General features: G+C 31.7%; 2 protein-coding genes across 17 annotated transcripts in view; both read right to left on the reverse strand.

Annotated features, from left to right (window-relative positions):
* Positions 1 to 145: 145 nt before the first annotated feature.
* On the reverse strand, positions 146 to 17,821 carry GLaz (Glial Lazarillo). 7 transcript variants are annotated; one of them, XM_014241199.3, is made up of 5 exons: positions 17,726 to 17,821; positions 10,895 to 11,321; positions 1,233 to 1,387; positions 1,076 to 1,148; positions 146 to 915 (listed from the first exon to the last, which is right to left on the reverse strand). In XM_014241199.3, the coding sequence occupies exons 2-5, from the start codon at positions 11,054 to 11,056 to the stop codon at positions 643 to 645; spliced, it is 663 nt and encodes a 220-aa protein (XP_014096674.2). In that variant the 5' UTR covers positions 11,057 to 11,321; positions 17,726 to 17,821; the 3' UTR covers positions 146 to 642. The 7 variants fall into 7 exon arrangements, with proteins under 7 accessions (XP_014096674.2, XP_014096672.2, XP_014096673.2 ...); XM_014241197.3 differs by having other exon boundaries at positions 10,895 to 11,371; positions 17,726 to 17,818; XM_014241198.3 differs by having other exon boundaries at positions 10,895 to 11,371; positions 17,668 to 17,815.
* Positions 17,822 to 23,212: 5,391 nt separating this feature from the next.
* nemy (no extended memory) overlaps positions 23,213 to 27,332 on the reverse strand; it is a 69,914-nt gene continuing 65,794 nt past the window's right edge. For all 10 annotated transcript variants that reach the window (XM_036363202.2, XM_036363203.2, XM_036363214.2 and 7 more), the window contains 3 exons: positions 27,025 to 27,253; positions 26,624 to 26,788; positions 23,213 to 24,324 (listed from right to left, as the gene is read on the reverse strand). In XM_036363202.2, the coding sequence (XP_036219095.1) occupies positions 24,183 to 24,324; positions 26,624 to 26,788; positions 27,025 to 27,253 (536 nt within the window). In that variant the 3' untranslated portion in view covers positions 23,213 to 24,182. The remainder of the gene's footprint in view (positions 24,325 to 26,623; positions 26,789 to 27,024; positions 27,254 to 27,332) is intronic.

Below are 27,332 nucleotides of genomic sequence, written 5' to 3' on the forward strand. Positions count from 1 at the left end.
AATAATAGTAAATCTGTCAAGATGGTTTGAAAATTGGTTCCAAGATCATTTGGTTTTAAACTTCTTTAGACTAATTTTTGTTGGAGTGCGGAAGTCAATGGTCTATCCTGAAAACCTAACACCGAACAAATGAGATCAGAATAAATTTTATTAATTAAAAATATTATGGCAATATATAATATATAATTTTATTGTAATTTATTTACATCTTAAAACATATACAATTTTTAAAATGATCATCATAAAGTTTAATGCATTTTTCTTATTATCACAGCGACTTAATCTAGTATAATTCTGATACGATATTAATCAAAGACAAATTGTTTGAACAATATTCAATAATTTGAAGCAAAGAAAATTTAACATAAAATGGCAAAAATCTTAATTATCAATTTACTAAAAAAAATCAATGTATATGTATATACTTTCAGGAGCTGCTTGTAACCACGTGGGCAAAAAAAAATTTTCTTAAAATTAAAAAAACAAAATTTTTGTTAATAATATTTTTCACTACAACATAATTACCGATTTATTCCTATAACTTATTTTGAATTTAATGTAAAATTAATTATATACATATTTGTTTATTATTTAAATATAAGTAGTTAATTTCGTTTGTGTGAATTTTTATGGCAAAGTTAACTATAATGTTTGTGGACAATTTTTATTTTTACTCAACACTAATCGCTCCGGATCGAGACCCAATTTCTTTAAGGCGTCGTAGATTTTCGTACGCACTTCTACAGGAAAATCGCGATCGCGTCCAAAGACCCAAATTTGATCGGAATAACCGATCGAGCCGAGACTGCCACAAGACCATAGAATTGCAAAATTCTCATAGTCCGTGTAGAGCACTTGATATTTGCCAGAGCCAGGCAGTAGTCGAGCAATTACATCAGGGAAGCGGGTGTTGAACTGTGAGAGCATAAAAATACCATATTATTAAAATTTTAATATTTTGAAATTATAGCGAATGTGTAAACATAAGAAAATTACATTTTATCGTTTACAAATCTAGTCCAAAAATTTTGCAACTAACTGTAATATAACACAATATTCTATAATAAATTCTAACCTTAAAATCCATAATTGAGGATTTTCGATTCTCAGGTGTGGCATAACCCAGATTCACCGACGGATTGCCGGTTCTAGTAAATAAATTATAAGAAATTAAATTAATAAGTTGAAACTTTTAAAATAATTTTTATCATTTACAAATTATGTTAACTTACAATCTGTTTATCGTTTTGATCGCCACCTCGAGCTCAAAATTATTAAACTTGGAGAGTTTTTCCTTATGCAGTGGTTGAAATTCCAGTAGCGTACAGCCAGAAGCGATTTCGGGCAGATAAAAGGAACGCTCCACTTCATACCATTGACCAAGTACCTGAAAGTAAATGAAGGAGATTTAAATTAGAGTATAAACTTTAAAAATTTTCAAGAGCATTAAAAATATGTAAGTCAACTAAACAACTTTAGAAACCTCTTCACATTGATACCCACGCATTGCAATATTTCATTTATTTTAACAACTTTTTTTATACCCTAAAGAGGGTATATTAAGTTTGCCACAATAAGAAGAAAACATCGGAGACCCTATAAAATGTATACATATCTATATAAAAGATTAGTGTGACGAGCACATGTTCTTTTTTTCGCCGATATCGGATCACTATAGCATATAGCTATTATACAAACTGACCGATACAATCAAGTTCTTGTATGGAAAACTTTTTTTTTTGCCAATATATCTTTATGAAATTTAACATGGATTATTGTTCAAGGCAAGCCTACAATATTCGCAAATATTGTTCAGTTCGGTCTACTATAGCATATAGCTGTCACTTAAACTGATCGATTAAAATCACAATAAAGATCTGTTTATATCCTTTCATGCAATAGGAAATGCACCTGTGAAGGATGTTATAGCTTCGGTGCAACCGAAGTTCTCGTCATTTATTGTTATTAATATATTTTGAGCAGGTGGCAAGTCTTTTAAAAAATATTTTGTAACCCTTTCTTAAAACCATTTGGTTTGAAGCCTCTTATTTATCAGAGTTTTTTTTAACAACTTTGTTACATTAAAATGTTAAAATAGGTGGCAGCTCTATATTTTTTTAACTGTTTGCTGACTAAATAACTTCAAAACTTGTTATATTTTGCTAATTGACAGTAAGCAAGTTACGTAAACTTTTTTAACAGGCGACAACACCCCTAAAAAGTATTCACAGAAAACTTTTTTAAAACTGTTTGGTTTGTTGTAATAATTTTATCTTCTCAATAATTTTATTAAATCTAATCAACCCGTGTATAAATAATTTTATTACTTTTACTACTTATGTGTAAAATCTTCAATTCATTTATTTCCCTTAAATGATCCGCGTATTACACTGGTGGACTAGTCCGATTCATGCCACTTGTATAGTAGTTTAGAACCAGTTGATTTACTACCGGGTAGTTATGTGGATATGAAGTCATACAAGTATATCTATGGATGTCTATATTGATTTAAATATAGTATTTCAAAAATTGTCAAACATAATTATTTGTTGTCATAAATATTTGCCAATTATGGGTTAGGCGTCTAAAGTTAGCAAATCTATAACTAATAAATATGTTGACGCCAAGACAAAACACTGCATACTAAACAAAATTTTAATATATGTATATATAAATATAATACAATAATTATAATGATAATAACGAACAAAAAACCGAATTCGACTGAGCGTGCAATGCGCAAGCGCAAAAATATTCGCGTATACGCATGAGCGTGAGCATCAACGTTTGAGTTACGATTCAAAGAGAAACTGGTTTTCATATTTACATATATATGTACGTATACATATATACAAGTATAAGTAGTATTTAAATGTACATACAAACAAACTTAGAGAAAAAATGTAAACAGAAATTACTGTTAAAATTAGTTCAAAGTCATAAATTAGCTGGAAGTGACAGCAGATGATCAGCGCGGTGCAAGTATTTTAAAATCATTACAGAGTGGGGGGTAAAACGATAATTGTGAATATATAATTATTATTATATTCAACCCTACATACATAAACATGTGTATGTATATGCGATAGTAGTCAAGGACTTTGTACCGCGCAATTGAGTATCGCTCATGAGCTACTAAGTGACGTCAAATGGAGTAAGGGTGCCAGTCTTAGAATTGTTCGCGAAATATGATTAACAATCATGGTTATGGCAGCGATAGTGTATAATAAATATGTGCGGTAGCCAATGAACAGAAAAGAGTTAAAAACTTAGCAGAGAAATGAAAGAGATCTGTTCATATTACAAATTGATCGGGATGCTGAAATGTTGCAATAATTTTTATGTGATTAACTTGGCAGCATTCTCAATGAAGTTGTAACCCAAAAATAATTCTAAAAAAGTCCAAAGTTATATATTTTTTTATTAAAAAAAAATTAAAAGTTTTCGTACCGACTCAATAAATTGCGCACCCTGTTTCATATGTTTATGTGGTTTGATTTATATTTGAATAACCAATTATCTTGACATCTGTCAATCGAATTGATATGTTAATCCCCTGACACTGATTAAATGTATCATCTTTTCGGCTTTTCTTATTAGCTATATTACAATATAGTTAGAAGAGGAAATTAATTTACAAATTATTTGTAAAAAGTTTATTATGACTATTATATTTTAAGCTAAAGCGTCAGCTATGAAATGAAATATAAATAAATAAAAACAAGTTTACTTTGACTGCACCGAAACTATAATACCCTTCACAGGTGCATTTTCTATAGCATAAATGGGTATAAAAGCAACTTTACCTCGATTTTGATCCGTCAGTTTGTATGAAAGCTATATGCTAGAGCTGTCCGGTCTAAACAATTTCTTTTAAGATTGTAGCGATATATAATAATCTATATGTGTATATATGTATAATAATCTATGCTAAATTTCGGGAAGATACCTTCTTAAATGAAAAAGTTTTCCATACAAGGACTTAAGTCTGATCGGACAGTTCGTATGGTATCGAAAAATAAGCAGCTTCTTGTGGAGAAAAGTACGTATGCTAAATTTCAAATCGATATCTCAAGAATATATATTATATATACATATACTTTATAGGGTTTCCGACGTTTCCTTCTATGTATTTATTACAAACTTCGTAGCAAGCATAATATTCCCTGTTTGGGGTATAAAAAATAAAATTAAAATATCAAGAGTGTAAAATGCCTGATTTGATTAAATAAATTGTAAAATATAAAGAAATCTATATGAATGGCAACATGTTAAAATAACATACATATGTCGATTGATATATTTAGTTCGATATTTAGATTTCTGCAGAAAATCTTGGAAAGTCTTTTGTTTTTATTTGATCAGAATTTGAATCTTGCAAATCTGAGTTATAGTTTAAAATAAGTCTTTTCATTGAAACTCGTTTAAATTATTTAAAATAACGCAAATCATTATAATTAATTGAAGTCTACTTAAGCAACTTCAAAGTAAAAATTATTCATAATATATTTATTTTTACTGCGTACTTGAAATGTGACTACACAGTTATGGAGCTGCTCATCCTTGAGCTAATGATCAGCAGCAGATATGCAGTGTTTTGGTAGTCTTCTATGTATTACTAATTGGCTATACCTGAATATATACGTACATATACAGTTATATATTTGTGTGTACAAGTTTATCAGTATGTGTGTATATATATTTATATTTGAATACTTTATTCGGTTAATTTAATATTAATCGTTTATAAGGTATTTCTATTATTTATAGAAATAAATCCATACTCTTAAACCTAATTTTAAAGATCTTGGTGGCAGTGCATAATTGAATACGACGAAACAAACGTCTGATTTTTGTAAATTTAATAGACTATGCAGGTCGAGATGGCTGAATTTATGATTACCGATTGAGAGTGACATGATCTGAGTGACATGAAGTGTAGTTCTGTCGAAAAAAAAACAATTCAGATCCAAGCTTTGAATTTTCGACCACAAAAAATACTTGAAAATTTCTCTTTCATTTTTACAATTGATCGAACTAACGTTCTCAGCAATATTTTCAGAGAAAAGTTGAACAATGATGCGCTATATAAATCCATATTTTCTCTTTGACAGAAAAAGTTACTAAACCTCGTGGTTCTGATTTACCAGATTCCAGAAACCAGCAAATCAAATTTGACGAGAAGAAAAATTAAATAAAAGCCTAGATTGGTGCAACCTTTTTTATCTTCGTGTAAAACTTGATCTAAATATTTCAATTAGCTGTTTATTTATGAAAACATGGTTAAGGAATAGTTGAAAATATTGCCGAAGGTTTTGGGGAGAAGTACTTTATCACGAATACAGTATCTGAGTAGCACAAAGCATTCAGTGAAGTTAGTGAAGTCATCGAAAACTTGACTGTTAATGAGGATAACATCGAATATGTTTAAGGAACAGTGCTTGGTCGTGTTGGGATCACAGAGATAGCAGTGGATCTCAACATATGAATCGACTCAACAAATTTTGGTTAATGTTTTGGCTATTACGACCTGAATCTTTTGCAAAAACGACGTCGAATAGAGGTCTCAAGATAAATGCTTTATAACGCAGCTGAGCCCCTTATATTCATCAAATGCATCACTATTGGTGACGAAACCTTGATTTATGAATATGACGTAGAGACCGTACCTAAATTGTTGGAATGATGCACCAAAAATGAACCGAAACCGAAAAATCCAAAATTGCTGGTGGCATTGTAGGCCATCCCAGGCTTATGATAAGTGTATTAATATACGTGAATATGTAGCTTTTTTTTGGCAGTTCGGATCAAATTTGATCAGATTATATTTCTCTGGAGACAGGATATACTCAAAAGTCACAGCACATACTATTTTTTATAATAACTCTTAAAATAATTGATTTTTGATATGTGTCACTTGTTGGTATACCTTTCGGTTTGATACCGGGAGTGAGAGGTTGAGAGAAAACAAATGTTCTAAAATTATAGCTTCAGGCTCCGAACGATATCGAATCCACGAGCTACCAAGTGCTTACTTTACTCATTCGGCTACACTGTCGATATAGTAATAGTTACTGTTCATTCATGGAATTGATCTAGAAATAGGTTAAAGTGCAATAAAAATTTTCTTTGTTTCTACCCGTTGGGCGGATACGTAAATAAGCTGCATAAAGACACAAATTTATAATAGAAACTAAGTATAATAGTGATTCTTAAAGTAAATGACTCTTAACAAGCTTTTAATTTAATTTTTTTTTTCTTTAACATTATTAAGTTCATTTTCGTTGCAGCGCAATCAATTAAAGCTCACCTCTTTCAATCAAAATAGCAGCACATTTTCGACGTAACAATCAAACTTGTAAGTATATTTTCATGAGAAAAACATAATTTCTGTAGAATCACATTGCCTGACCTCCTTTCGTTTAATCATCTTATTGAAAGCAGTCCAAAGGTTTAAGAATCAACATTAAAATGTGCTCCATCAAAAGGTCAGTACGTTTTACAACGAAAATAATGCACATAATAAGTCTTAATGTGCCTGCTAGGAAAAACTATCATGAGTATATAGTATATGTACATAGTACATACATATGTAGTACATTCATAAAATTGATATAATAGAAATAAGTATACCTAGAGTGATTAGTTTCATAAAGGCTTTATCATTTATTCATTTGTCTATTCCTAAAAATAATTAGTTAGGAATCGGATATTTAGGAATCGAATGTGGAAATAGAGATTAGTAGTGTAGTTTCAGGTTGATTGAACGTGAGAAAATAATAGAAATTAGACGGGTATATAATTTTCATCTATATTATTGTACCTATATCTGCTTGCTATGCTACGGCTCCGTTTGTATATCTTTACCCGTTTACGCCAGTTTTCGATGACCCAGTGCCATATTTCGGTTGGAATTTCGGCTATAGTGCGCTAAGTGTTGTCTTTGAGCGTTGCTAGTTGATTGGCGTAAACCTTTGAATTAACATACAGCCAGAGAAAATAATCTAATCAGGAGAGAGACCCAACTGTGCAGTACGACGTTGAATCGACTGATTCGGATTGGCCTCAATACTGGCCTGAACGTTTGCGATATTTCCTTTACTACGGGCTTTTCTTTGTTGAGAAGGTGGCAAACTATCGTGGAGATTATAATCATTTTCGAATTTTGTAATTATGCGTTCCAGAAGTTACGACGACCGTGTTTTGCGCGAAGGGTTCCTCCACCGTTAACGTGAATTTACGTTAGCGTTATATTAAAGTAAAACGTGACATGATGAAATAACAAACCTTACTGAACATACTGACAAAATTTGAGGCAAATCCGTATACATACATGGCCGTCACGAGCTGTCAAAATCACATCATCCGTATCGGTAGAGGTTTTTATAACCTGGTAAAGGTGGCCGTGTTAATTTGTTGTTTAATTTTAATTCATTCTCTATAGTTTTTAGTTACTGTTAGAAATATGGTATATACGCAAACTTGACTTTCCTGTAGAAGAACTTTTGGAGATGGTTAGGAAAAAGCTCTTTTATATTTCGCAATTGGATAATGGCTCTGAATCAGACTAAACTGTAATTAAGGATTTCAAAACTACCACATATATATAAATAAAATTCTATATCTGTAAAGTTATTCATAAATCAGGCACTCAAAACAACTATTTTATTAAATGCTTCGAAACCAAGGTAACTTAACCATCTTCGTAGAGATTTTGAAACCTACTTCATCGAAATCAACGAGTTCTGCTCTTTTCCTATAAATTTAGATTTTCTGTACTCAAGCGAACAGTTAAACTATTCTTTTTATGAAATGCAAGATTGCTTCTTCAGCAAATACATATATCATCAAACTTTATGAATTCTTCTTTGTTGTTGTAATAACAACATTAAAAACAAAATAATTTCAAATTGAATTATGTACCGCTAATTTTAGTCAAAAAATTTGTGTTATGATATCTTACTTCTAAATAACCTCTCTGTTTTCCTATGGGGCATGCATGCCTTGCAGCAATTACCCAGCATGGTTAAATTTTTTTAAGCGACTGAGTACTAGCACTCAATTAGTTTATGGCAAAAGCTGTATGACTACTTTGTATACATACAGTACATAGAAATATAATATATAATTACTAATTGTAATTATTGTTATTATTTTTAAAGAATTCAATTCGAAGCTTAAAGGTAGACACGTTGACTGCAACTATGCTATATATATGTACATATGTACATACATATATATGTTACTTCTACGTCTTTGCTCCAGTTTAACTAGAGTACGAGGGTTGGTAATTAAAAAATGAGACAAACGCTAAGACATAAGAAGTACCAGGTAGACTGAAAATTTTGGAATAATCGAAAAATGCTGAGAAATTTCGACGATTTTGGGGGACTGAAAATGAAGTCTATGGGTATGTGAGAACGTTGTGCAAATTAGAACATCTATATGTGATAAGGAATGAAATAAGGCTCCATTAAGTCATTACAGTTTCCAATCGATAGTCATGCGAGTGAACCACATGGCGATGACACATTCATCCATTCCAATCGATATTCATGCGAGACCCGAATCCAAAATGTGGAAGAGCGTAAAGTTAAAAACAACTTAATAGTCGACTGTCATGAAAAGTTTACCACGATTCACAGTTCAGTATAGAATAAAATAGAACGGTATAGAACGAACTTGGAAAGTTTGAAGATCAAATCAAAAATCAGGGAAAGTCCCCATATTTCTAGAAGAAGACAACGCTACTCCCACAAAAAAGTACCTCGAATTGTAGCCGTATTCATGGACTAGCCGGGCTTGGTCTCCTTCAACTTCTTCCTGTTCTTAGATATCAACTGTACTATCGAAGTGGTATTGGAAGATCGCTGTAACCAGTTAACGCACGATGTCAACTCTCTTCTGTTTGTTTTCTTTTTCAATAATATCTAAAAGAAGAAGCTCATCCTAACTTAGAGAGTTCGAAAGACCTTTAGTTTACTGTAAATACTTAAGAAAAAATGCTTCATACTAGTTAGAATCTCTGTGGGTCTTTTTATTTTATTACTACACCTGGTATTCTAACAAAAAACTCAGAGTAGTATAATTTCAGCCAGTGAATGGGAGAACAGTTTAATTATTAATTATTAATTTAATTGCAGCTACTAATAAATGAAAGTAGGCTAAGGTTGTCAATAAACTAGTATAATTCTGAAAATAGTTAGAAGCGATAATATGAAATTAATTAATTACTCGTGTTAAAGATTTACAATTACATTTTCTGAGTTCAATTGTTTTCATTTCTTAAATAACTAATTTTTACATTTGGCTTCCAATCTTTTTTACATTTTGACTTTTGTGTCTTATGTTAGAGAATGACTCAGCAACTTCGATATTTACCATTGGTAATCGTGTATAAATTTTTTCCTGCCCGATATAAATTGACAATCGTTACTCCACATAGATATAGAAGAATAGAAAATATTTATGTTGGTATTATGTATTTTAGAATGATACTGACTCTTAAGGTGAATATCATGCTAGACCCCGTGAAATAGAGCCCGAAACTCAAGACCTTGATGTCTTGGACCATCATCTTATAAGTAATAGATATATATTGTATTTGTTTATGTATTCTGGGATTCTTGTATTCAGGATCAGTCATTTTATTTTTACGGACAATTAACACGACACGATCAGAAGTAAAAGAGCTGTGATGAAAATTACCGAAAGAGATTAATTGGAATAGTTAGTATTAAATTTGTCGAAATAGAATGATAGGGATAGGGAGAGCTAGAAAAAATATATGATTTTGAAGAACGTGCGAGGTTGTCAGCAAGGCAAGGAGCTGTGTTTATAAATATATGTACATAGAGTCCGAAAGTCGCTTCAAGGTCTTGAACAATATATGCGTATAAATAAAAGATATGTTTGCGCTTACGAATACAATACAAATAAAGTCAAAAATATTAATTTTTTTTAAAGATTTTTAAAATAAATTCGCTACGTGGAACACCCTATATACGGCTCTGCCAAGAACTTATTAGTATTTGTTGGCGTATAAAGTTGAAAAACAAAACTATTGAAAAAGTAATTGCAAATTTGTAAATATGCACATGTTAATTAAGTTTATTTTATTTCAACAGTTGGGGGCTTATTGCTACTTGGAAATTTTAAATAATTACCTACTTATATAGTTGGGTAGGAAATAAGAATTTTGATTGCGTATAAAAAAGGAGAAAAAATACAATTTGAATGTATATGTCTGTATGTATGAATGTTATATTTACGGATGATAATATAATGACAGTGCGTTCATTGGCGGGTTATGCCTTTCCATATTCGATAAGTATGATTGATATAGAGATTACGATAGCTTGTCACCGCATTTTTTTGGAGCTCGTTTACCAGAAAAATGCAATAATTGTCAACGTCATGATCGAAAAGAGAACATTCTGCCATGATCAATAACATGGTTGACGGTTGTTTTTATTTGTGAAGTAGGAGTCGAAATTTTGCTTTTATGATTTTTGAAATAAAAAGTGTGGGCTTAGAGAGGATAACATTCCTCTTCTGATAACCTTCCTTGTAATACCACTCATACTAAGAATGAGAGTAGCATTGGAGTAAATATTTAGTAGCTATCATCGATTTACTAAATTTTGTAGACTGGCGGAGCGAACAAACAACCCGTATAAATTAAATAGAAAACGAAACTTTAATAAGGTAACAACTCGATAACTTTGTTGCTTATTATTTTAACTTACGAGAGTCGTAGCCTACTGCTGTATAATATTACAATAGATTTGACGTTATCATTATCGTAATTGCCATTCTACCGAATTCCACTACTTTTTTTTAGAAAAATTCCATATTTGCAATTTTTTTCTTCCATTATAATTCTTTTACTTACCCTGCTCATATTAAATTTCGGCATTGATGGATATTTCGGACACCTGCCGAAGCCATAACTCTCTCCGCCGTCAATCAGTAGCAAAAGTGTCAGCAATGCAGTGGCGCATGCGCAGCAAAATGTGTGTGCGTGTTTGTTGTTCAGCCAAATTGGCGCAGACATTTTTAGTTGAAGAGATTCTCGTAATAAATTAGAAGACACAAGACAGCACTTTTGCTCTTTTTATTTTATTTATTTTTTCTTTGCACTTTTTAATTTATCTCACTATATATTATTTTTTTCTTTTAAACTTCTACTCTACTTTACTTCATTGCTCGCTTACTTTGTTTTGTTTATTTACCTGTTTTCAAAGATAATTTTCACACTCGCACTTATTGCCGCAATGCGCACGAAATATAATGGAATAACTTGTGTTGATTGTCGTTAACTGTTAAGTAAATATTTGACAAAATTTCAGACAGCTTTCACGATTTAAAGCTATAAAGGGAATAGCTAATTTATTTAAATTTTTATAATTTTACTACTAGTAGTGTTTAATTTATTTTAACCTAATATTTTTTAAACTTAGTTTGTTTATTACATAAAGTTATTACGAAATTTTAAAAAAATTTTAAAATATATGGTTTTTAGTTTATTAATTTAATATTTTTTTGTAAATAATAAAATTAAAACGTATTAATTTTTAAATAATTTAAAAACAAGAAATCTAATTTTATACATTTTTAACATACGATTTTTATTTAATTGAGTGCAAAAGTTTGTAACATTAGTTAAATTTAATTATTTTTAGCTTTATAAATAAATTGAATATGAAATATTAAATTTTTTTATAATTTTCTGTTTACTTTTTTTGAGTTAACAAGTTAATCATTTTGAAAACTTATTTATAGTATTTAAAATTCTTAAAAAAATTTAAGTTTAAATATATATCCGATTTATAAATATAAGTAAATAATAAATTTTATATTATTTTTTATGTATTACTTCTATATATATTTCAGTACTACTTTTTTGTTAATTTCATAAATTTATTCTTAATAGTTAAAAAAAAATTGAAATAAATTTATTTTTGAAATTTATATGTTCACATTATCTGTTTCATATATTTTTATATTATAATAATATTATGTTTTTTTTTACAATTATATTACATTATGGTTTTAAATATTATATAATAAATAATATTTATTTGTATCAAAATATTTTAACCAAATGAAAAGTCAAATTTTTTTCATAAAAATTGTGATGGGCTTCTAATAATTTAAATTAAAAGTTGCTTTGAAAAATAAAAAAGTTTTCTTATTCTGGTTTTTTAAGTATAAATAAACTTTTTAAAAGTAAAACAAGGAAAAGAAAAAAAATTTCTTCGGCCGGTTCAAAGCTAATATCCTTCGCAGTTGCTTTTCTTATAAAAAAAGGGGGTATACAAATATCTTTATTCTGATTTTGAACTGTCAACTTTCGTTGTTGATTTACGTGAGTACCTGCCGGCGACGGCCTTACCTCAGGGTGCTCCAAAGCACAACGTATCAATACAATGCGTTGATAAGCGCCCCAAATAATACGAGCTATTTGCAAGTATTAATTTGGTTACCAGTGGCAGTGTGTCTGGGCCCACACTACCATCTTGGTAAGATTCAAGGCCGACCTAAAACCTCTTCCGTTTTCGGGTACGGAATCCATTTGCTTTTTGCAACTTTATTTTAGAACTGAAATAACAGTTAGGCTGAATTTTCAGTTCTTGCTGCATTTAGGTTTCAACCACAGCCACCACGAATCTCCCCAAAGGGGCCATAACTCATTGTGCAGATTGGACCGAAGTCCAAGGGCTTTCTACTCCCCGTGGTACCAGAAAGTCTCCGGTAAGACTGTGTAGCCGACATTACTGCCAGTTGAGCAACCCATTACTCAATGACTGGTGACATTTGTCGCTTGAACTTCAAATGTCTTTTTATTTGCTTTTTCATTTAAAGTCTATAATATCAGTTCAAGCTGAGTATTATAGCACTATTTCTGACATCATTTACTATGCTGATAATTCTGGGCAAAATAAATTAACAGTCATAGTGCATTTGGCTTTTAGTCGCCTTTTACGACAGGCATGCCTTACCGCGGGTAAATTCTTACCCCTAAATTAAATAAAAACTGCAATAAAAATTTATTTATTTTTTTACATAAAAGTTGTTTTAAAATATTAAAAAGAAATAATAAATATTGTAATAAATTAAATACATTTTTTTACATTCTAATTTTCAATAAAAATGTAAATAATGTATTTAAAAGTTAAAAAGTATGAACATTAAAATTTAAACTTGTTTTAAAAATATTAATTTTTGGACATTTTAAAACTATCAATTACTATTTTTTTTAAGAAAATCATCTTCTTCCATGAAACTCACTTCCACCAGAGTGTTGCGGTAATTAAACAAAACTGTCGATTCTGCTGCGAAGAAGATCCTCAAATTATTCATGAACAATCATTACATTCACATAAATTGACAGTTTGCTGTGATTTTTGGTCTGGTGGAATCATCGGTCCGTACTTCATTCGAAATGAAGCTGGTGACACTATTACTGTCAATGGAGAGCGGTATAGATCTATGTTAACCAACTTTTTATCGCCGCACTTGGTAGAAGTTGATCTTGATCACATCTGGTTCCAACAAGACGTGGCTAAATTAGAAGGCATGGAGGCCATTTAAATGATATTATATACTTCGAACTAAATAAAAAACATTGCCCTTCCTTAACAATTAGTGTTTGTTTTATTAAATCATATCACTCTTTATATAAGTACTTTATTGAATTATATTAATCACTTATTTTTCATTGCCGCATTATTTGGTCTCTTTAAACAAAATACATGTGTAAAGGTATTTTTTTAATATTATGCCTTCACTGTTTGTTTACTGTTGTCACTGAAATGCAAATAACGAGTCACCAAGTTTTTCCGTTCATTGAATATGCGAAACGTCAAAAATCACGCAATTTCTTCGACCGCTTTACGATTTTGTTTTACTTGCACAGTTTTACTGTTATTGTTGTACATTTTTTATAACAAAATCACTTTTGTTGTTGTAAATCATTACATTATGCGTACATAAAATATTTTTTTTCGAATGGGGTGTGGGTGTCGCGATGTCGTGATGGACGCTTGAGTGGCCTAGTGAAATGTAAATTCAGGCCGGCAAACCGCACAAGTGCTTTGGACACCCGTCCCGATAGCGCGGCAGCACGTCAGACCACCGACCACAGACGATAGTCGATGGCTGGCAGGTGATTAGCCGTTATGTAACCGGGGGCAGTGTAAATATACAAAGTCGAGTGTTGACGTTGGAAAAAACACACACACACAAGAAAATAGTAGGAGGCGTGCTCAAGGAAAATAAAGCGACCATTACGGTATTACAACAAAACCGTTACAGGATGAGGCGGTGTCACAACAATAATTGCACTTTCCGAGACCCGATTTTTGCAATGAAAACAAAACCGCACAACCACTTGCTTTGTAACCAATAGCTCAAACCGCAAGTAATAACAAGTGTAAAAATAAAAATAAAATCGCGGTTATAAATAGTTGCAGCAAATGCAAAGTGGAAAATCATGAATTTCCACTCAACACGCCAATATGAAAATCGAAAAGAAAATGATAGAAAAAGAAAATGGATATAAAACGTGTTGCAATAGCTTGCAACAACGATTGGCAGTTGAAATCAAGACGTGCGCCATGAATTACTCCACTTTTGCGATGTGCAAACAGGAAGGAAACGCTTGCGCACAATTATGACATTTCCACTGGAACGTGTTGTCGCGGTCATCAACCAACTTCCTTAACTACAAGTATTATGGGCATTTTCGCCAGTGCTTAGCGGAAGCAGAAGAATATGCTGAAATTTTAAACTCTTTTGGTTCTAACTACTCAAGCTCGTAGACAAGGAAATAAAACAGAGGTTTTCTTACTTAATATACTTCCAAGCAGATGGTTGATTTTTGTCCCCTGAACAGGATATATTAAGTTTTCCGCGTCAGAGACTCTATAAAGTTTATATAAATGATTATCATGATAAGGTGAGTCGATATAGTGCTTCAGTTTTTGACCGATCAAAATCAAGATAAAGGTCTTTATTTAAGAACAAATTACTCTATTAGAAAGAACTAGCAAAGCGTTTTCCGTTGTATGCATAACGTTGGCCTATAAAGATGCAGCCAACTTTTGATAATATGTCTGATATGAAAAATTTTATTATAAAATCCTTTCTCCATTTTGTGGTTATCAAAAAAAAAAAAAAACAGTAAGACCCTAAATTTGTAGACTGGAAACAAAGACTCACACCACAAATGATAGCAGTTCAGTTAACCTTAAGAAACTTCGTAACCTCACATTTCTTGCTTTCAGGAGTACAGTTAGGTGACAGATTTCCAGAAAAAGTTTAGTTGTCACTTAATCAATCGCAATAGCAAGTTGAGAGAGCAAAAATCTATTTTGAATGGAAACGCAATCTCCTCATAAATTAAAAGTTGGTTACTCTCTCCACTGTTTGACACTGGATTTTTTTTGTAGTTACCGATACAAATAGGCATTTATGGTCTTTAACGTTTATAAACCTTGAGCTCTCATAATCGAACAGATCCACATGGATTGAATGCTTTTAGGAAATTGATAATTTTTAAGTACTCAAGGACTGCCTCTTAGGGGCTTGCCACGCGCTCATGGATGCCATAAGTGAACTGACTATATGTAAGAGATTTATTAAACCTTTCAACTGTTGCTTATAATAAACACTATGCAGCCCGTTCTCTGAGATAATAAATTATTTATATAAATGGGAAACCCTAAAGTGTGCCCAATCTAGAAAATTGACCTGAAAATGAAATTTAAACTTAAAATTTGTAGTACTCTAACTACTAGAGCAAAATAAAAAAAAAACCAACGAACCAAACTTTGAAGACAACTGGTGGTATATAACTAGCTAAGAAAACGAGTACTCGTATACTCATTATACTTTTCATAAGCGACTAACTCAACTGTTGCCTCCTATTTATGGTATGCCATATATATTACTGCTATCTGGTAAATGGAAATATCTACAAGTTGAAAAAGTCTTCAAATGGAGGAGAATATTATTATGATTTTTTCTTATAAGAAACACCCTCGTAGGTTGAACAATGTGGGTCGAAAAAGAGTTTAGTTTTATAAGTTAAGATTTTGTCCCGACCACTATACGAACCTAAACTCTACTAAACATTAGTATTCAATTCAATTTATTGCGCTAATTCCAATAATGGATAAGTTGTATGAAAAAGAATTAGAACATCAGCGAATGACTATTAATTTGTGAAACCGAATATATACTTTATTACATTACTTTATACCCAGAACAGGATATATTAAGTTTGCCACGAGCTGAGTCGATTTAGCCTTGTCTATCTGTAAATACGCGAACTAGTCCCCTTTGTTTTTAAGCTATAAACCTGAAATTGTACACATTTCGTTCTCTACCCAAGAAGCTGGTCATTTCTCGGATCCGCCGATATTGGACCACTATAGCATATAACTGCCATACAAACTGACTGATCCAACTGCCGTCCTTATATAGAAACCTCTTTTATTTAACACATTATCACCACGAAGATTAGTAAAAATATTTATATAAAACATTATTACAATCTGCCAAAAAAAATTTCATATCGGGCAACTATAGCATATAGCTGCCATACAAACTGACCGATCAAACTCTTTTATTTGATAAGGTATCTTTACGAAATTTGGCGCAGATTATCATCTAGAGCAACGCTACAAACGCCGATCATATTGTTCAGATAGGACCACTATAGCATATTCAATATAAACCAACTGATCCAAATCAAGGTAAAGAAAGTTTTATGCTATAGTAAATGCACCCTTGCAGAGAATTATAGCTTCGATGGAGCCAAAGTTAACGGTTTTCCTTGTATTATTCTATTTTTTAAATTTATTTTATTATATTTAGACGAGAAAATTAGAATTTAGTACAGTATCTTTTATTTATTTATATACAAGTATGTATAATATAAATTATTTGTTGTTATAAAATTTATGAAAATTATTAAATTGTTATTTATTGCAATGATTTTGTTTATTAATTTTGTATTTAAAAAATCTTTTAGATTAAATTCTCATGGCATTTTTATTTTTTTAGTAGCATTGTTTAGTTTCCGTAAAATTCCTTTTTTTTAAATTTTTTTAATACTATTAATGAATAAAAATAACATATATTTTTTATTATTGCTAGCTTTTTTAGCTGGCTGGAATTACTAAAATTGGGGAAGCAATAAATTTTTCTTATTTCTTTTTAATTCTTCTTTACTTTTATTGTTTTTTGCTTGAGTTTTTTATTTTTACCGTCCTTTGCCAATTATTCGCACTATATACACAATTATTTGAAATATTTATTTTTGGCCACTAAATGTCGGTTAAAGACACGCTCACTTAACACTTGTCGTTTCTTCAAGAAACGCTGTTAGCACTCAACATAACAACAATAGTCTTCAAACAAAAAATTCAAATATTTTTGTTTGCAAAAATTGCCGTCAACAACAATAACATTCACTTTTCTTCGGAGACAACTGCGGTGAACTGCTACCGACCGGTACGCATCGCGTCAAAGTAAAGTTTGATGAGACAAACTCAGCGAGCAGTGCTTTCTTGGCGTCACATATGTATGTGTGTGTGTACCGTCTGCACATTGCCAAACATACATACATACGCATAAAATTATAATAAGCAGGAGCACCTTTAAACCGCCAGCAAAAAATAAATAAAATAAAATGTTTTTCAAATATTTAATTTACACTTGTCTATATGTATGTGTATAGCGAGCTATCGCGAGTGCCACAAGCAACACAACTAACCACAACAGCGTTCACAACAGAACTGCTAGTTGAGCTCACTGGGTCGAGTGAACATTGTACGATCGCCCAGTGGCTCAGCTCGCAAGACGCTCTACAAACACACTTTAACGCACACACACTTGTAAATAATATGTATAAGTTTGCAGGTATGTTTGCTGGCCGACGCAGCTTGAATGTGTTGTTAATATAATATGTATTTAGTAGCGTCAAGTGATTCTTTTGATGGATAACACTTACTCAGAAACACACGCACATACACATACACATGTACGTGCATACATATATATGAGCATAATCACACACATATCTACATACGCGCACCTTAACACTATCAATTCTATGCCTTGGCACTTTGCCACTTAATTTATGCGCATAATTGCAGCAACAATAAATGCTACAACAACAATAATTGCATATATTATATTTTGAATAAAGTAGTTAAAGTGACTATTAAAAGTCAGTTCTCGATTTGGCACGACGATCATTTATTAATAGGAAGTACTTATTTGGCGTTGAAGTACTTAAAGTGCAGTGAACTTGCGCATACAATTTATTTGTTGAGTTCACACGAGTGTACTTTGTGCATACTTGCAAGTATATACAGTTAATCAAAAAATGCTTGAGACACAGGGAGATGGTTTGACTTTGAAGTGATTTATCTCCTAAACTATTAAAACTTTTGAGTTGCATTCAAAAGTGAGATAACTGCCGTTTTATTAATTTTCATAATGTAATTGAAATTTATTTTTAAAAATCTAGTTTTTTTTCCAAAAAATTAAAATATACAAAATATTTGCATTTTCGAAAACCAAATAAAAAAGGACATGTACAATTTGCATAAATTGACATTTTAACACTCTTTAAGTAAAATGAATACTTTGTATGAGCACCTTTGCTCTCTTTCAGGGTTTACAGTCTTTTATTCATAGAATGCACCATTGCAAATTTTGTTTAAGTTCATGAGGTATATATATATTTGCGTATATGTCCTGAAGAACAGCCTTAACCTCATTTTTGCAATTAACTTTGCACCCTCACAACTTTGTCTCCAAATAGGCTCACACGCGTTCAATCAGAGTGAGGTCTGTGGTAGTACTGAACAATAGTGTGTGATTTTCTAAAAATATTGCCTATTTCGAGAATACTTTTGTTCTCTTGCCAATACTACATCTTGAGATGTTTGTTTATTCTCCATTTTTTCTTTAAAAGCTACAACCGCACTACAGAAATTCGACTACCAAATAATACATTTTGACCATACACAAATATTACCAGATAAAAATAACGGCACCTACTTGATAACTGCATTTAAAGTGTTGAAAACGTAAGTGTACAAGTGTTTTTTTGGCTGGTTAAATTGAGATATTTTAATTTTTTGTAATCGTTAACATCAATATTGATTTATTGTTGAAGTTTTTATAAAAATATGAAAAATACATAAGATACTCATATTGTTACATTTCGTTGCAGCTTAAAAGCTGAAATAGTTTAAGAGAAAAGATTCATCAAATTCAAAACATCACTCTGTACAAGTTTTTTTGGTTCACTGTCTGTAAGTGTTTGCTTAGGAAAGCACCTAAGGTGTTATAGGTCGGTATAAAACCTTGAAAAAGCAGTAACTTTGACAAATTATGCCGAGACTAAAGAAAATTGGATAAAAATTCTTTTTCTCTCCACCAGGCTTTAAAATATATTTCAGTCTTAAAAAAAATTGTCTATTGATATTTTGATACAAAATGGCGGGTACTGAGCCAATATATGTAATCACCTTTTACAAGTGCACCTTCACGGGCGATGGTGTTTCTAGGAACTGGCGCAATCTGACAGGGGTCTTAATCTGCATAAGGCTTGCTAGTAAAGCACATAAGCTATTTAGCTTTAGAGACATTTTTTGTAAAATGGTGAACTTGCGAAAAAATTTTAAATTTTTGAATAGAAAAAAGTTGAAATACATAAAACAAACCAATAATATTCTTTTAAAATATTGTCTAAATTTTAAGTGAAAACGTGCGTTTGTCTCCGAGTACCATCATCATTCAAAAAAGTGTAATTTCGAAAACAAAAACGTGTCTTAAGTTTTGCCCACACGCAAATTAGAGAAATAAAAATTTTTTTTTTGCCCCATTCTACCATTTGAATAATGTTTTGTAGAACTTAAAGCCAAAGCGAAAAAAATGCTCGGCATTACTGTAAACCCTCTACCGGCCTAACCCCTTGATGTATTATGCAGTTGTGTACAAGGCAATTTGAACTATGGAATGTTTTGAAGAATACAATTTGCATACTATTTTCGATTTGCACTAAGAATATATAGTAATAGCATTTCCTTTTAATTTCGCTGCACCCGATTAAGAAATGTGGCAAACTCTTTATTTGAGTTTAATTGCAGTAATAAATAAATAGAAATGGCTGGCACATAAAATTTGCATACCTATACACACATACATACATATGCATATTTTTAAGGCATGGCATGCAGTAACCTTCAGAAAAGTGCGTTGTGTATTTAAAGAGAAAAAAAACAAAAAAAAACCGAAAACACCATTAACTTCGGTTGCACCGAAGCTATAATGCCCTTCACAAATAGAACATAGTCCTTACAAGAACTTGTTTTCGGTCGGTCAATCTTTATATGCTTTAGTGGTTCGATCTAAACAATATGTTTGGAAATTTTAGCGTTACCTTGAACAATAATTTGTGCCATATTTCGTGAAGATATTTTGTCAATGAAAAAAGTTTTCCATGCGAGGACCTACACGGCAGCTATATCCTATAGTGGTCCGATATTGGTGGTCCGACAAATGAGCAGCTTCTTGAGGAGTGTGCAAGAATTTTAGGCCAAATAAATATTTCAAAACTAACTCGACTCAGCTCTGTGCCCTAATCATTTATATGTGCATATTTATATACTTTATAGAGTCTTCGAAGTTTTCTTTAGGTTATAAAAATGCACATACTAATATATAAATATGCAAAAAAGCTATATAAAGTCTGTTTTCTATAAGCGAGTAGCAACAGAATGCTCAACCTAACGAGCTTGTAAAAAACACCGAGCTTATTTATTAAATTATCGTTCAATCGTGAGTAACCCATTTTTTAAAGTATCCTCATCAAGTTATTCAATGTATTCAGTATTTAAGGAGTACTTCAACCTTAAGCTTTACTAATAATCAGTACTGAGCACTTAGTACTAAGTGTAGAATATATGCCTAAAACTATTGACGATTCATTAGGCTTATATGTAAGTAAAGATCTGGGCATACAATTATTGAGAAACAGGCACAAAAATGAATCAGCCGACCAAATTAAATGCTTAAGAGAAACCGTATATTGGGCTCTCCTTCTAAAACGCATGCAACATATTAACTCTCCAAACAACTGAGTTTATGAGTAGGGGTTTGATGTTAGGGGCGTCGCCTATGCTGCTACCGCCATTATAAAAAATTTGTCTATAATTACAGATTTTAAATTTGGCAGGATTTGAAAATATCAGCCGTTTGTGACGTAGTTTTCAAAACTTGTTGTTTTTTCAGAAGTGTTCTTGCCGCGTGTCCCTTAGCTGTGTACCTCGGCCTTAAGAAAAATTCAGTGCCCGGGGATGATTGTAGTGAATTGTTCAAGAAATAAACATGCCACAAATTGTTGCAGAGCACCGGTCTCTCCTGAGAAGGAACGAGAGGAATTGTCCCCGATCTCTTTCCCGCTCTCATTCACTAATGCCTTGTTTCCGGCTTTCAGCGTTTCTACAGATCATTTCATCACTTTTCTATTTGTCAGTTCGCTACTGTCAACTGCCTTTAAAGAAAAACTTACACACAGATGGCGCTGTTGAACAAGCGCATACGCAAACTACACACAGTCACTTGCAAATTGTTGTGTAACATAAATATTTTACTAAATTATTAATTTTATTCTTTATGATCAAATTTTGCTGTAGTACAATTTTGGAATAGGTGGCAACTCTAAAACTATATTGAAAGGTGGCTTGCTAAAATCGTATTGTTTGATACCCATATTTTAGTGTTCCTTAGTCCATAATTATATTTACCTAAAATTCCTAAACAGTTGTCAATTTCAATGAAAATTTCTATAAATGTGGCAACCTTCTTAAAACCCTATTCAACTGTAAGCATTTTCAAAGTAAAAAGATCTAACACATATAGTAACTCCCCTATAGATAAATCAAAAACAGTTGGCAATCGCTTTCAAAAATATTTTAACCGAGAATTGAAAAATGTCAAGCGTTGACAACCCTCCACCGAGATCTTCTAAATTCTTAAACCTCTTTAGTTTGTAGTGTCTTATGATTATTCTTTACTTCCAAATATCAAACAATTGGCAACGTTTTCGCAAATATTTTTAACTCCAAGTCTTTTAAACTTTATTTGCTTGTTATTCTCTGAACAGGGTTTGTAACACCAATAAGGAAACATCGAAGAACCTATGACATATACTTATACATAAATGATCAGCATGATGAGCTGAGTTGATTTAGCCATGTCCGTCTGTCTGTCTGTCCGTCCCTCAGTTTTTAAGCTTTCGATCTGGAATTTTACACCTGTCCTTTTTTCATTAAGAAGCAGCACATTTGTCGAAACGGTCGATATCGGACCACTATAGCATATAGCTGCCATACAAACTGAACAATCGTAATCAAGTCCTTGTATGAAAAACTTTTTAATGTTACGATCGGCATTTGTGGTGCACTAAAGACAACACCACCAATGGCTCTCAATGCCATTCTACATGTTGCACCTGTAGAAATAGCTGGTAGGTTTTTGGTGGCGAAAACTACTATTAGACTTAGGAAAACTGTGTATATGAGAGGCCCCGGGCAGGGACACATTGAAAGTTTCCACTAATTCGATTAGATTCCTTACAATTTAGATCACTGCATCATGGAACCTTCACCTTCTCTGCTCACACACCAGCGAGAGATTTGTGGGCGAATCGAAGCCATTGGAGAAGATGTGCAGTGAGCTTTTTCATGGATGGATTGAAGTTAAGAGGGAGGGTAGGAGGTTACGTCTTAAAACTTGTTAAGGAGTGCTTGAACTTATTAGCAGCAGCAAGTTTTTTCCATAGCCGCTGCTCAACAAGCAGAACTTATTCGACCGCGAGATCCTTCTAGCCCAAAATGAAGCGTAAAAGGTCCTACGAACTACTTGCACTTAACACAAAGGACAAATATTTGTCTATGTGAGTTTCCATTGATAACGGAGCAACCCTACGACCTAACCTATCTTAACCTAAGATATCTTTTGTATTTGTGAAGTGTCTTCTAGCTTTGGTGCAACCGAAGTTAACATTTTTTCTTGTTCATTAATCCGTTCGGAAACTAGTACATCGCACAATCAATTAAAAAAGGCAATCAAATCGTTTCAGTATTCAGCTCTTTTACTCACTCAAATGAATAAAATAACAAAATTTTACATTTAAATTACAAAAAGGGCCTTTTATTATTATTTATTTGTATTCCATTGAAATATTTCCATACATTTGTATATTGCTAAGATTAATGTATGTAGGTATGTTTGTATGTATGCTACGTTAATTTAGAACGACAAAAGAATTTGCACACTTCATAAATTCACGTTTTCTGATATACATACATATGTAGTTATACAAGTATATTAAGAAAAAAAAAAAACAAAAACAAATATACAAACACTTCAATTACATTTATGACTTAAAATTTAATGAATTTGTGCGATAATTTTTGATACAATGCGTACACATTTCGTATGATAATCGTTGTGGAAAGGACTACATGTCGTATGAGTAATGCAATACTGGGCTACTTAGTGTTACGGTCAATTTTACTTGTATGTATATATGTATGTATGCATTTGTATAATTTTTTATAATTTTAATGATAAACATTTGATTTTTGCTTCTAATTTTGATTACGATTTGTTGATTATTATATTTTTTAATGAAATTGGAAATTTTGATTTTATATTAGCTTATACATATCTACAGTATAAGTATTTTATAATAATTTGTGCTTTCTTTTGCATTTTGGTATATTCGTTTTGTTTGTTCTCTACTTTTCTGGCGTTGATGGTTTCTACTTTTATGCATTTTGGCTTTTGGGTGGGTTTTCACTATGTGCCGTTATTTTTATTTTTTTTTTTTACTATAGAAAAAATAGTCACTGACAATTTGGCATATGTTACTGCTGTACAAATTAAAGTTTGGAAAAGTAGTGGTTTTTAGAATTTTTTTCTTTTTCATATTTTTTATTTATTTAAGTAGTTCACTTATGCATAATAGTGTTAAAGGAAAATCTGGCAACGTACATTTTGCATATTTCTTTGTTTCGAGAAATCTTATTTAGTTAATTAAATTTGTTTCTTCAAAAATATGAAATTGATTTATAGCGCTAAAAATGTGTTCAGCAACGTTCGGTAACGTAGACCTTGGCAGTGGCTGGAGCGTTCGATCGTCGTACAGCGACGGAGACAATGATACCAATGGCGACGAGGACGATGCCCAATGCGTTTATAATGTAGTGTTCGACTTCCGAGTTGCGTGAGCTGTGAAAGGAAAATAAATTATTTAATTACTATATCATTTTTTTTTACTTAAATAAATGTATAAATTTAATAAAATAGGGCAAGAGGGTTGAGAGACATGAGGGTGCTTTGGCTTATTTCTTAACAATATATATAAGCATATATGTTAGGGTGAACCTTAAATATGAGAAAAGCTCTTGCTTCAGATATAATTAAGCAAAACCCTGTATCAACACATCTAGGTATAGTAGAAACCCATTTTTTGAAAATAAAATGTTATAGTGTCACCCTATACTATATTTGTATAATTATATCTTGGTAATATATTGGCGTAACTTAAGAAAACATTGGATATTAAAACATTTATCTTAGCTTAGAAATGAAATGTGAGCATATTTCTTCTCTCTAGTTGATTGCAAGTAGGAGCTTCCAATTAGATGGCGAGTCAACTGTAAAATATTGTACAAAGTCGAGTTTCCTTGTAATTAGTTACAATAACGAAGTCGACAGCACTTTTGCATAGAAATTTACTAAAAAACAAAACAATTTTTTTCAGTTCTTGATGATTTAAATATTCGTGAATATATCATGAAAAGGTAAATTTGAAGTATTTTAAAAGTTACAGCCGTTTTAGTGTCGTGACAACACGGGCTATTTAGTCGTAATCTAAAACTTTAAAAGCAGCGTTTGTCAAAATATCTCAAGTCCTAATCCAACGATTTATATGAAATGTGGCATATATTTTCTTTACCTAATATTATGGACAAAAAACCAATTTTAATATATACTGTTTAATATATACTGTTTTTTAAAAAAATCCAGAAGTTTGAAAATTACTGAAAACATCGATTCTGATTAAAAACCTCGTAAGTTATATGAGAAATTTTTTTTCAGTTTCTAAGCCTTCCGCTTTAGCGAAATTCGTACTGATTAAAAATCTACCCTAATCTAATCTGAAGAGAGTATATCAAGTTTGTCACGTTATATATGTATAACACCCAAAAGTAAATATTGAAGACCCTATAAGGTCTCCATATAAATTACCAGTACGTCGACTTGAGTCGATATAACCACGTCCGTCTGTCAAGTTAAATTTATGTTTTTCTTAAAAAAAGTTTTGTTAAGCTCTTGAAATATTTACTGATGAAAAATAGAAAGCAAAGATATTTGTTGGTTTTATGTTTTTTTTATAGAGCATCCAAATATGCCCGAAATTTTGGCCTATAGCCTAGAATACCGTTTTTCTTTAACATTTATCTAAAATAATAGTTTTATAAAATAGTTGTTTGTTTTAATAAGGTCAAAGAAAGCTTATTTAGGAGTTTTCTAGGAATAAATTTGAGTGATAATTTCAATTTAGTTACTAAAAAAATTCGGTTAAATTCTTTATTTGATAGCTTAATAATATACATATATATAACGCATATTTTGTTGTAAGGCCCACACAAAAAAGCTTAGCAACTGCGCAACATTCTGTGGGTATATTTAGCATGGGATAGGTCTACAAGAAAGTGGTAAAAAATTCTAAAAATGATCGTTATGCTATTTTAAACTATTTCAGATTTGCTAACCATGCAATTTTTCCCATTTTCTTAGAACCCGTTTTCTCCACATAGAATTTTTACCCGATAGGTGGCGTCGTTGTTACTAAATACATATATGATTTTTTCGTTAATTTCTGAACTGAAGTTTCGAGAAAAGTTTTACGTAAATTTATTGTGGGCTTTATTATATGGGAGAAGTTAATTTAAGACGGATTATTGATAATATAATACTTTTAAGAGGTTCCATTGGTATGTGTTCAGTCTAACCAAATCTTTCCACCATTTGTTACTAAATTAATACTAAAATTTTTATCGATCGATTAGATTGAATATTAGGTTAGGTTAAGTCTAAACCCACGACACTCTGGTCTACGTAACTAGAATGGACCCAGATTTTTAACCAGGCAAGGACTGTCAACTCGGCAGTATTCCTAGAAATTACTTAAGGGATGTTTTCTGTCGCTACAACAACAACAACAAGATCAAATTGAAGTGAGCGATATCAATATATACTGAATATTTTATTTTTGACAGAACTTAATTTGTAAAGTTTCAGGGCATTAATTGGGCGTAGCTAAACCCAATTTTTATTTAAGAAATTTCGAAATAAATAATTTGCCAGCGAAAATATTTATAAATTTATGTACATATATATGATGTCATATCGCAGAAATATCATAGAAATTATGTGGTGACATCTCGTTGATTTGATCATATCTCTACATTCGTATATAATTCGCGTTACTTAAATGTAGTAAAAGATAATCATAGCTTACCTCAAAACGGCGTTGCCCGCATTCTGGCGCTCATATTCCACCAACCCAGTGATGCAAGTGGCAATTGCCAACATAAAATTCACCAAACCGAAGCTGGCGTGTATCGGAACCATAATGCTGCGACACTTGTAGGTGCGATTCTCACAGCACAGCAACACCAAGAAACTGCAAGAGACCAAATAAAGCATAGATATAGGCCAGCTGAAGCAACAAGCAGATGTGCAATAGAAGAAATCACGAAATTTACAACAATAAAAAAAAAAGAAACTAAGAAACAGATGATGAATAATTACATGGGAGTGTTGTGACAACTGTAGGAGTGCATAATGTTGCAAATACATATATATATATTATACTTGCAACAAATTGCGCATGCGCACATATGTTTTATATGTTCATACCTGAAAAATCCAACAACGAACTGCAACACAAACATTCCCATGGTGACAAAGCCCAACCACGAATGCATGCTGTAGAAATTCACTTTAGGCGGCTCCGACAAATTGTGCGAATCGAAGACGGACAGAAATCCCAAAGCCACACACGGTATGGCGCAGGCGTGAAAGAACATATGAATCAGCTTAACATAGATGTGCTTCAGGCAACGGCATAGGCGGTATAGCAAAATGGCTGCAGAGATAATGAAAATACAAAAAAATAAAAATTAAAAATTTATTTCAACACAACTGCAAGCATACATGCAAACAAC

The sequence above is a fragment of the Bactrocera oleae genome, chromosome 4 (genome assembly GCF_042242935.1).
Source record: "Bactrocera oleae isolate idBacOlea1 chromosome 4, idBacOlea1, whole genome shotgun sequence".
Lineage (NCBI taxonomy): Eukaryota > Metazoa > Arthropoda > Insecta > Diptera > Tephritidae > Bactrocera > Bactrocera oleae.